General features: G+C 41.1%; 1 protein-coding gene across 1 annotated transcript; it reads right to left on the reverse strand.

Moving 5' to 3' along the window:
- Positions 1–9,274: 9,274 nt before the first annotated feature.
- LOC141282217 (chemerin-like receptor 1) lies at positions 9,275–10,350 on the reverse strand. The gene has a single exon (XM_073814809.1). The coding sequence runs from the start codon at positions 10,220–10,222 to the stop codon at positions 9,275–9,277; it is 948 nt and encodes a 315-aa protein (XP_073670910.1). The 5' UTR covers positions 10,223–10,350.
- Between the last annotated feature and the right edge of the window lie 2,416 nt (positions 10,351–12,766).

Raw genomic sequence — 12,766 nt, forward strand, 5'->3', positions numbered from 1 at the left:
GCTCTGCTGGTTACAGCTCTCTGGGTAAGGATCACGTTACACAGTCTGTTCTCCAATTATTCACTTTCGTTCTCCTTTTTCTCTCCACAGGTGGCCACTAGGACACAAAAACACTGTTACTTGGACTTCGAGTATTCCTCACCGGCTCTGCTGTTTACAGCTCTCTGGGTAGGTATCACGTTGCACAGTCTGTTCTCCAATTATTCATTCTCGTTCTCCGTTCTCTCCACAGGTGGTCGCGGCTCTGCTGTTTACAGCTCTCTGGGTAGGTATAGTTTCCTCCGTAGGTCAGCAGAGGGGCGAAGGTCACACACCACCTCACCGGGTCGAGCGCTGCCCTATCTCCACTGCCCGTAGGGCGATCGAATCCTGGACAGGGGCGCCCCTTTGTAGAGACCGCGGGGGCGGCGGACCCTTTCGCCTCTGACTCTGCGACAAGACAGACACAGGTAAGTTTACATCACGAATATTTCCAATATTTTACTCACAGTTACTGACAGCTCTTGATCTGCGTCCCTTCGTACTCCGAAACAGCACACTGCGTATAGTAGCGGCAAATTCTGAGGTCGTTAGCCTCTCCGTCCTCCGCCCAGTAGAAGAATGAATGATGCGGGGCTTCGTCTGACAAGACATACAGCAACCCACAGCAAATACACAGCACCACTCCAACGTGAAAAGCTTAATTGCAAAGTCTCACTCACCACACTATAAGTGTACACACAAAGGAAACGCCCGGCGTCCTCCACTTCACTTGGGCTGAAATAAGGGCGATGGAAATACGACCAGAATAATGTTTCGTTGCTGTGGCTGCTTAGATTGACGCTCCTAACGGCTCACCCACCACGCTGTCCCAGGGGTAGGGCCGCCCTCCTTCTCCTGGAGGTTTCAAACGATTACACAGGTTAATTTCTGCAAGTTGCTCCACACCAAAATGTATACTCACAGCAGATAGCCTTTGTTTACGTTGTGCAACAAGGTCGATTCTCTTCCTGCTTTACTTCTTCAAAAGTGCTGTTTAGACCAGGTTCCTTCTACCCATAGGGTTTTCCGTTCACTCCAGCAGGTCTGCCGCATACTACAACGAGAGAGAGAGAAATACAGACAGCCACCACGTCTAGCAATGAGCACAGCTCCGTTCCTCAGCACACACTACAACTTGTCAGCACAATGCTCTCTTCGGGGAGCTCCTTTTCTCCACCACGTATCGCCTTTCTTTCGCCCCAGGCAGCTCCTGTCTTCTCTCCGCGCGCTCCGAGCGCAGCCCGGATCAACAGAGCCTGCGGGCTCTTCAAAAGGTACGTTTGTACTGTTCCTGCCCTAGGCAGAGGAGCTTTCCCCGCGTCGATCCCCCTCTCGTGCCCGAACTCCCAAACTGTGCTTTAACTGCCCTTAAAATACTCCTCCGTGTACTCCAGTTATCCAATCACCCAGCGATCTTCTTAACTATGCACAGCTGTGCTTAATCGGCTGATTACAGCCTTCGCGAGACTGCCGGATGTCCGGTGTTTCTTTTCTCCGGTCTAGGCGGAAACATCCGGGCGGAACCAAACTTTCCCAACTTTTGGTTCCGCCCCGGAAAGATCGTCACCTTGTGACATCCTCCCCCGCCAATCCGTTCTCGTCCCGAGAACGCGTTGTTTGGGGACTGATAGAGTGTTGATGGGAGCTTTTTTTAAAAAAAAATGTGGTAGGCCATTGGGGGACCTTGGTCTCAACCCGAGGTGGACTGCCGACTACGCCAAATCTGTCACAGGTAGGGGTGGACCCAGGTGTAAATAAGGTCACGCCCCTTTCTCCACCTCGAGGAGATTCCCAAAGCCACCCCAATGACCAGACACACAAGGTAAGCATAAAATTAAAATATACTTTATTTAATTTACTTAAAAATATTAAATAGGGAAGGGAAAAGGGGAACTTAAAATAATGGCCACTCTAGGCTCTCCTCCACCACCAACTGGATCTCCACACAGTCCATTCTCCTAATGTTCATTCTCGTTCTTCTTTCTCTCCACAGGCGGTCGCTAGGACACAAAAACACTGTTACTTGGACTTCGAGTATATCTCACGGCTCTGCTGGTTACAGCTCTCTGGGTAAGGATCACGTTACACAGTCTGTTCTCCAATTATTCACTTTCGTTCTCCTTTTTCTCTCCACAGGTGGCCACTAGGACACAAAAACACTGTTACTTGGACTTCGAGTATTCCTCACCGGCTCTGCTGTTTACAGCTCTCTGGGTAGGTATCACGTTGCACAGTCTGTTCTCCAATTATTCATTCTCGTTCTCCGTTCTCTCCACAGGTGGTCGCGGCTCTGCTGTTTACAGCTCTCTGGGTAGGTATAGTTTCCTCCGTAGGTCAGCAGAGGGGCGAAGGTCACACACCACCTCACCGGGTCGAGCGCTGCCCTATCTCCACTGCCCGTAGGGCGATCGAATCCTGGACAGGGGCGCCCCTTTGTAGAGACCGCGGGGGCGGCGGACCCTTTCGCCTCTGACTCTGCGACAAGACAGACACAGGTAAGTTTACATCACGAATATTTCCAATATTTTACTCACAGTTACTGACAGCTCTTGATCTGCGTCCCTTCGTACTCCGAAACAGCACACTGCGTATAGTAGCGGCAAATTCTGAGGTCGTTAGCCTCTCCGTCCTCCGCCCAGTAGAAGAATGAATGATGCGGGGCTTCGTCTGACAAGACATACAGCAACCCACAGCAAATACACAGCACCACTCCAACGTGAAAAGCTTAATTGCAAAGTCTCACTCACCACACTATAAGTGTACACACAAAGGAAACGCCCGGCGTCCTCCACTTCACTTGGGCTGAAATAAGGGCGATGGAAATACGACCAGAATAATGTTTCGTTGCTGTGGCTGCTTAGATTGACGCTCCTAACGGCTCACCCACCACGCTGTCCCAGGAGTAGGGCCGCCCTCCTTCTCCTGGAGGTTTCAAACGATTACACAGGTTAATTTCTGCAAGTTGCTCCACACCAAAATGTATACTCACAGCAGATAGCCTTTGTTTACGTTGTGCAACAAGGTCGATTCTCTTCCTGCTTTACTTCTTCAAAAGTGCTGTTTAGACCAGGTTCCTTCTACCCATAGGGTTTTCCGTTCACTCCAGCAGGTCTGCCGCATACTACAACGAGAGAGAGAGAAATACAGACAGCCACCACGTCTAGCAATGAGCACAGCTCCGTTCCTCAGCACACACTACAACTTGTCAGCACAATGCTCTCTTCGGGGAGCTCCTTTTCTCCACCACGTATCGCCTTTCTTTCGCCCCAGGCAGCTCCTGTCTTCTCTCCGCGCGCTCCGAGCGCAGCCCGGATCAACAGAGCCTGCGGGCTCTTCAAAAGGTACGTTTGTACTGTTCCTGCCCTAGGCAGAGGAGCTTTCCCCGCGTCGATCCCCCTCTCGTGCCCGAACTCCCAAACTGTGCTTTAACTGCCCTTAAAATACTCCTCCGTGTACTCCAGTTATCCAATCACCCAGCGATCTTCTTAACTATGCACAGCTGTGCTTAATCGGCTGATTACAGCCTTCGCGAGACTGCCGGATGTCCGGTGTTTCTTTTCTCCGGTCTAGGCGGAAACATCCGGGCGGAACCAAACTTTCCCAACTTTTGGTTCCGCCCCGGAAAGATCGTCACCTTGTGACATCTCCTTTAAGTTAAGTGTAGTGTGTTCTAGTTTTAGTTTAGTGTTTTGTTTATATGTCATGTTTAGTGTAGTTCTGTATAGTTTAGTGTTTGCCCTGTTTGTTTGCCCTCTCGTGGGTTTTGTTTTCAGTTTTGTTTAATAACTTATTATTCTGTCCTTATCCGTGTCTGCATTTGGGTTCTCTGTGTCCTGATTCCTGACAGAAGGAACGTGCCACAACAGAACCCAGCGGACTATGGCCGAGGATCCTGAGTGGTGGAATGGCCTTATCGCAGATTTGCGTTCTGGATTTGGGATGTTTCCTCCCCAGAGGAGAAGGTTTTGGACCGAAGGGCTTTCTTCTCTGACCGTATGGTCAACAGGTACCTCCTGGCCGGCCTTGATATCCCTCCTCCTATCTCAGAACGAGCTGGTCTCATCTCCTTACCGTTTTGGGAACTGGTGGACCATCTCGGCCGACAGCAAGGGCCCCGGGATGAGAGTTTGATGGTTGGTCCAAAGTCATCCGCTCCAAGGGGTCTCATCATGGGATCGATTAGACTGGGGTGTTCGGTTCCCGCCTCTCCGACTCCGAGGGGCTCGCTCACACCTGTCTCACCCACACCTATCCCTGTTCTTCCTGCTACACTTCCCGTATCCAAGAACCGGAGGAAGAAGAAGAGGAGGGAAGAAGTGGTGGCGTCTCCGCCACAACCTCCATCTGTGCAGCCGCCAGCGCGCCCAGAGCCGCCGACGCAGCCGCCAGCGCGCCCAGAGCCGCGTGCGCAGCCAGCGCAACCCCAGCCGCGTGCGCAGCCAGCGCAACCCCAGCCGCGTGCGCAGCCAGCGCAACCCCAGCCGCGTGCGAAGCCAGCGCAACCCCAGCCGCGTGCGCAGCCAGCGCATCCCCAGCCGTTTGCGCAGCCAGCGCAACCCCAGACGTGTGCGCAGCCATCGCAACCCCGGACAGGTTTTGCACCTTCCTGCCATGCCCCTCCAAGGACTTACTCTCGATCCACCCGGACTCCTATTCGGTCAACCGTATTCTGGACTCTAGACGGAGGGGATGCGGATTTCAGTACTTGGTGGACTGGGAAGGTTACGGTCCGGAGGAGAGAACTTGGGTTCCTGCCTTATCACAGCCTTATTGATGATTACAATCAACAGGTATCTGGCTGGGATCGTCAAGGGTAGGAAATCCATTGTTTCCTCCGTGTCATGGTTTGTGTTTGTGTTTGTACTCACGTCTGTCTCCATGTGCTCGTTTGGTTGATTGTTGCCACCTGTGTGTTGATTGTCTCGCTCCAGCTGATCCTCATCTCCACTCTGCCATATATACTCACTCATCTCTCTGTCTGTTGTCAGATCCTCAGTCATGTTTGCAGTCACGCAAGTTGGATTACCGTCTCTCGTGTTCGTGTTCTGGATTAGCGTTTCGTGTTGTCATCTTCGTGTAAATGTTCCGGTCTGTTCCTGGTTTCGTCCATTGACAGTCTCCACATTCACCACCGACTTCACCATCCAGCACTTCTCACGCCACCGTAGACCTTCTATCACCATTGCAAACATTCTGGACTCAGTTGACATTTTCATTCATTTCTGTGTATTCTCCTATTCATTTAATAAACCATCTCTGATTGCCTGCATTTGCTTCCTCCTCTTTACGAGTCGTAACACACAGATCTTTCATATAATGATGCTCCACAGGCTCTTAAATAGGACTAAGGTCAGAGGATGATGGTGGTCACACCTTGATTTCTTACTTATTTTATGCCCATATGAATTAAAATAGTCAGTGATGATTTTGTAGCATGTGATGGTGTATTATCCTCCATTAAAGTCAATTTATTTCAGAGACATGATTCCTTTCATTTCCCTTAGGGAAAAACAATCTTTTAGGAACTCTGGATGTCTTCTAGATGCCCTTTTGACCCCCTCAGGGACCCTTAAGCGACCTACCATCTTACTTCCCAATATCCCAGCCCAAATCATATATATGTATATATTATTTAAAGTTTTAATGTTGCATTAACAAACACAGAAACATATATAAACAACCAATAGTAGACAACCAGGATACACAAAAAAAAAAAAAAAAAAAAACATCTGGATTTGCCTCAGTCAGCAAATATATATACATAATAATTATTGAGAGTAGGCATAACTGACAATATTCACAGTTGTGTTGTAAATCAGTAATATCCCCATTGGAAAAGTAAATAAAACTGGTACGAATAAAAAAATATATAAAAGGAAATGATTACAGAGTATATCATTTTTGAACTTCCAAAAGTCTCAAGAGAGGTCCCCAAGTGGCTTCAAATCTTTTTAGTGCATCAAGCTCACCAAAACATAGCTGTTCCATTTGAATGATATGAAGCAGCTCATTTAACCATCTCTGAAAACAAGGAGCTTGTGAGGTTTTCCAATTGAGGAGTATAATCTTTTTGGCTGCGATTAAACCTACCATAAGCGCGTGCTGATGAGTACAAGGGATAGTATTCATAACATCAGAATAGCCCAAAATGGCCAGATTGTGGTCGAGCTGAATATTAACTCCATAGGCGCTTAAAAACACTTTAAAAATGTTAGACCAAAAATCATAAAGAATAGGGCAAAAACAAAATAAATGTGCCGATATCCCTTCTGCCATCTTGCACCTATCACATTGAAAAGAAATTGAGGGAAATATTTTGTTCAATCTAGTTTTGGAGTAATGGATACGATGCTTAACTTTGAACTGGATTAGTTTATATCTTGAATCATGTTTGCTTCTTAACTGTGGCTTTTTATTGCTGTCTTTTCCTGTTTTTCTAAAAATATATTTTCAAAAGCTTTTATACAGTTAAATCTTTCTGTACTGTGAATCACTCATGAATCTTATAATAGTTCAATGATTTTTGTTTAGATAAATTGTTATAGGAAATACATTGCTTTTATAAGATAAAGCACACTTTTTATCTTTAGAACGTTTTTTTTTTCATTCCCAAACTGTATGAGAACTGCAACGTGCTTAATAATTTGGAACAGCATATTTTTCAAAGTATTAAAGTATCTTTTGACAATTTATTTCATTTAAATAGATTAACAGCCACACTGTCACATAAGTGGTGAGGGTAAAATAATATTTGTAAGCTCACTGACTGTATTGGGAAAAAACATTGGCATGTGCATAATAATTTGGAACGGGGTGTAAAGAAACAGGAAGTCAGACATGGATTGAGGCCAGACAGATGGAGGACGTTTAGACAGTGTAAACACTGGACTGTAAAAAAGCAGAGGAGATTAGTGCTTTTGATTAAAGATTATGAGGGAAAATATATATTTTAAAAATAATTAAGCTCATAGATAAGTCACAATATTTCACAATATTCCAAAAACATTAAAAGTTTTTAATTTCAATTTCAATGTGACTTTAAGCTCCAATTGCACTTGGCAATCACCTCATGCACCTCTGTATAGAGTCTCCTCCCATTAGAGAATCGTCGTTTTTATCGATTGATGATTGGTTGCTTTAGCTGGATAGTGGGGCTACTTTTGCCACAGCATTGTCCCAATTCAATAAGAGTGTTCAATCTAGTTTGATAATATAATCTTTTCTCATAATACAAATATGAACAGATAGCAAGTTATACATGTATATAACTACTTTAAATATTCAATCTACTCCACTTTCCAACAATGTCTAAAAGATACCGATCACACTTTTTCCCTTCATGCAACTTTGCAGATCACCAAACTCTTATGTGGTGAAAAGCAAAACTTCAGATGAAAAGAGAGACAATGACTCAATTGAAGGCATCCTTGTCACAATCCTGGCTTTATGGTCATAGTTCTGTTCTAGTTTTGTGTTAGGATCGTGACAGCACTATGTGTGTAGCACATGGCCATTGTTGTTTGTTGACTTTGGTTGCTTTTGTTTACCAAGGAAAAACATGATATATATTTGGAAGAACATGTGAATAAGCAAAGTTTTTTAGATGAATTATTTTTTAAGTTAAAACCCTTCTATCCTATTTATTTATTTATTTTATTTTTTTGAGACAAAAAGCTTCACATACTTTCTTTACTTATTTTATTTGCTACACCAAATAGTTCTTTCAGCATTATTTATATACAGTACAACACATTTTAAATGCAATTGTTTTCTTGTTTTCTGGAAATGTTCAAAATTGTTTTCACTTGTTTTTAGTGTTTTAATTGCAAAGTTTATTTAAAAACAGCAAATCAGTAAAAAAACATTTAATTAAAATATAAAATGTCACTATAAATGAAAGAATTAAGGGATAAAACAAGTATGAAGCAACATGTTAAAGAGATTTTCAAAAATCATTTTAGTGTCATATATAAAAATGACATTGATAATATATACATACATTATATAAATATTTTTGTAATGCTCACCACAGAAACTTTCTTTTCTTTCTTTTCATTGAATTTGAATGATAAGATAAAAGTCTCACCTCTATTTTTAACAGAATCATATCAAATGCTTTTCATGAAAAAAAAAACCGGAAGTGTTACTCAGAATGTATTTTGTATGGGATGAATTGTTTGGAAGAAATTTGACCAAATAATTAAAATCAGAACTGCAAATGAAATAAAATGTAGATACAGAAGTACATGTTTGAAAAACCAAAGTGAAAGTGTCAGAAAGATTAAGAAATACCGATTTATAAATTGTAAAGCTAATAAATTCTGAATTACCTAATGCCATAACACTTATTCTGTTTACTTGTTTGTGGGTGAGATGATAGGTTTATGACTAAGAAAGGATGTGTTCATTTGTTACACATTTTTTGTGTTATGCTTTTAATGTATTATGTGTCATTTAACACATGGGGTGGTTTCCTGGACAGGGATTAACTTAAACCAGGACTAAGCCTTAGTTTAATTGGGCAATATAACTAGTTTTAACAAACATGCCTAATTTTTTTTAGGTAAAACAAAGGGCAATTGTGTATTCTCAGACAGGTCAGTGCAAGTTGTTTTCAGTTTGGACAGCTCTTAGATTTATTTTAGTCTAGGACTAGTCTTTCCCCTTTCTATGAAACCACCCCTATGTGTCATTCTGTGTTGACTTTATGTTCATATAAAACAATTACAAATTGTGTTAAAAGTACAGTCACAGACAGGTGTGTATTCTGGGACAACGCATTTAGTATGTTGTCCCTAAACTAACACTGATTATGTTGTTTTAACAACTCGGTTCTAAGAGTGAAGATTTAGAGAGATTGTTAGTGACAAGTTACATTTGTTGTAGAAAAAATATCATTGATCCATCATCTATCAGTTCTATACATTTATTAATTTTAGTATACAAAAACTCAAGCTTATATATCTTTAAATCTCCAAACCCACAAATATAATAATAAGCAGGTCCAGAAATGGGATTTGGGATGCATGGAGTGAAGTTCAGTGAGGGGTGGAGGAAAATATAAAGAATTTTCATCTTTTGTCCACATAATAGCCTCCAAGTTATATGCCAATTTTATATAAAGTATACATTTGGTATATAAAATTATATATATATATTTAGGCCTTTCTGTGTGATTTGAGAAAGGCCACACAGAAGGCCTAATCTAGCCGGGGCTCAAACCAGGGACTTCTTGCTGTGAGGCAATAGTGAGCTACTGTGTCGCCCCAAAGGCCTTTTCAATCTTTGGTGTTAATGGGTTAAGGCAGCTGTTTGAGATGGCAAGAGTAGCGGTTATTCTTTGGGCTGAGTAAATGGCTAAATGATGGGCTTTGTTACCCTCAGATGTGTCAAACTCTATCATAGCAACAATATGAAATGGCATCCAGCAGAGGAAAAAAGTCACAATCAAAAGTGTCATGATCTTGTAGGGCTTGTTAAATTTGGATAATTGGTTTGCCCTAAGTTTGCAAATCAGGATGGAGTAGCAGAATAAAATACTGAACAATGGGATTAAAACCCCCAAAGTAAATCGAAGGAGTACAACAGTTTGGTGATTGTGATCTCCCCCATATTTGTTGTAACATACCGGTTTTGTATCCTGAATAGCAATTTCTCTGAATTTCAGTGGTGATATACTAAGCAAAACTGACATGAGCCAAGTCACCGCAACTACAACCGAAGCCTTGAATACAGAGCGATGATTCTGGGCCCATACAGGAAACTTGACGGTCAAACAGCGGTCCACACTTATAATGACGAGAATGAAGATGCTGCTGTACACGTTGAGGAACATTATAAAGGATACGAACTTGCACATGAAGAGACCAAATGACCACTTGTCTGTAACTGTATGGACGATGGTTATAGGGAGGGTACTGCAGAAAATGAAATCAGATATGGCCAGGCTCAGGTACCAGGTTGTGTTAACTGATTTCTTCATCTTAAAACCAGCAATCCAGATCACCGCTCCATTTCCAACGATACCAAGCAGGAAAATAATCACTTTTAAAATAACCGTGATTACACATATTGTTTCCCTGCAGTGTGGTCCTGACTCGCTGGTAGAGATTTCAGTGTCATAGTCATAGGTTGGGTATTCAGGATCATCGGTGACTTCTAGAGTTGAATTCATGATGTCTCCATAGCTTGGAGTAAACATTTTGTAAAAACTGAATGGACAGGAATGTTCTGTAATACAAACAAGAGTCAGTTTAGTCAGATGTATTCTGAATACATTTATGGTATATGTTTCCTAAAAATGAAATGTCTTTGTTTTATACCTGATTTAAAATGTAATATCAGGGGAAATGATTGATCATTATCATTTTGTCTTTATTGTGCATCCCTAGCCATATGAAAGATGCATAGATGTGTCTATCTTTCTTTTATAGACAGATGTACTGTACAAACAATAAAGTTGTAACAATTGCACTTCTGTCACTTTTGGTGTAATTGTAGAAGAATTGTAGAAGATCCACAAACAAACTTTAACTGTTAATTTGTAGCAGAGATTTATGTGTGTTGCTTGTGTAAAATTATGATTAACTTAATTAAAATACACTTCTATTGGACAACCTATGCTAACACTGTCACAAACAAACTGCAAACTTGCGTGATTAAGCAGACACACCTGGGCTAAGTTTCTTAATAATAATATGATCATGGCGGCAAAACTTTCTGTGATAAAAGTGTGATTTTTAGTTATTTCCCTATGGAATTTCAGATCAGTTGGACCCAGAAGCGGTGCAAGTGAACCTATTTTGGGAAATTTTAATTAAAACATATTGAAACATGGTTAAACACTATTGCATTCAGAGAATTGTTGGTATAGCTCAATAGGGAAAGACATAATTGATTGGATCTGCTTCAGACAGGTTCGAAATAGATGTACAGCTGCTATCAGAAACGCTAAGGCTGATTATTTTATTGCAAATACTGCTTACTAAAATAATCTGAGTATAAACTGCTAAGTGTAAGTAAAACATTTTCTAGTTTTCCTTCATGTATAAATATGGATTCCTCTAGTATCTCAGAAAAAGTGTTTTGTTTCCTCTTGACGAACAAAATATTACATGTTCGGATTCTAACCCTTGTTTTATTAATGCAGAAGTCATTCAAGAAACAAGGAGTTCAGATTTTAACAAATTAAGAACTCTGATGTTTATAAAGCACTCAGATCGTTGGACACAAATAAGTCACTGGGCCTTGCCCATGTGGATCCTTTATATTTGAAATTAGCTGCAAATATTATTACCTCCCCTTTAACTTATATTTTTAATCTTTCATTAAATACTGGTTTTGTTCTGGAAATATGGAAATCAGCTTAGTGTCTCTGTTTAAACGGGGAGATCCTGCGGTGTTAGACAACTATACACCAATTTCAATGATCTGTGTCTTTTACCTAAGATTTTAGAACGTTTTACAGCTTACATGTCAATTGAATACAAACAAAGTGTGTCTATCCACTTTATTTTTTATGTAAATGTGGGCGCTGCCATCTTTGAGCTCCTTTGTGTAATACTTCCGTTGAGCCACTAAAGCTAAAGACACGAGTGTGCTGTTTTGTCTGGCTTTTTAATGTTTATGATGAAAGTAAGACCGGCATAATTAGTGCAGTTAGGGGCTACTGGTACAAACACAGTAAATCTCAATAAAACATTTGTTTTGACCATAATCCATGCAAAAGAGCTGAATGTGGTGCACGTACACCCATGATCCACACATCCATCCAGTAAAACCTTTCATTGAAACTGCCAGTAAACACGGTGTGTACACGGTGTGACTATACAAATCACAACATATAAATAGGAAATTGTTGCCATTATTTTGTCACTAATTGGGAGCAGTATGCTAGCTGGAGCCATTCACTTCCAGTCTTTGTGCTAAGCTAAGCTAGCAGGGGTGCGTCAGAGTTACAGCACACATTGAGATGAGAAAGGTATGTATGGACTTATCTAACTCTGGGGGATCCAGTGAATAAGCTAAATTCCCAAAATGTGGGCATGTTCCTTTAAGTGATTGTACATTAATTATTTTAAACAACAGGAAAAACAAAGTAATATTTGTTTATTTTCTATTTATCATGGTGTACTGCTGTTCATTAGCCTGCCAAAGTAACGTTCGCTAGGCTAGCCAACTAAAATTATAGGACTCTTGGGAGCTTTTGAATCTGCCATACCACACAGCTACACAGTGGTAATTTGGCGTAAACCCCTTTAGACACCATGTGTATAGACCTTATCTCAACTTTAGCTTCAAAATGTATTAATTTGGGTTATTTATAAAGAGAATTTAAACCATGATTCTAAATTCAAATAATGCACAAACACACACATATAGTGAGTCATGCAATCTCTCCCACGCTAAAAATTGACGTCCCTAAAGTGACAACCATGACTACGACCTAAACAGTAATATTATTTCCCATCCCATGTTCTTGTCTCCCTTATTCACAGAATGGATCACAAAAGCAGTCAATTAAAGATCATATGCTTTGTACCAGTTCGCCAATTTATATTTTCTATTAAACTGTATGTTTGTGAGAAAGTGTTAGAATACTGTAAAAGGTGACTAAAAATTTAAAATAAATACTTCAAATTATTATTAGAATTTTTTTTTGATGTTACCAACTGAAGTAATTTTTAAACGTTTTTTTTCATCCTAATTTTCAATTAAAGTGAGAACATTTAAGTTGATAAAAACT

This window comes from Paramisgurnus dabryanus, chromosome 5 (assembly GCF_030506205.2).
Source record: "Paramisgurnus dabryanus chromosome 5, PD_genome_1.1, whole genome shotgun sequence".
NCBI classification, from domain to species: Eukaryota; Metazoa; Chordata; class Actinopteri; order Cypriniformes; family Cobitidae; genus Paramisgurnus; species Paramisgurnus dabryanus.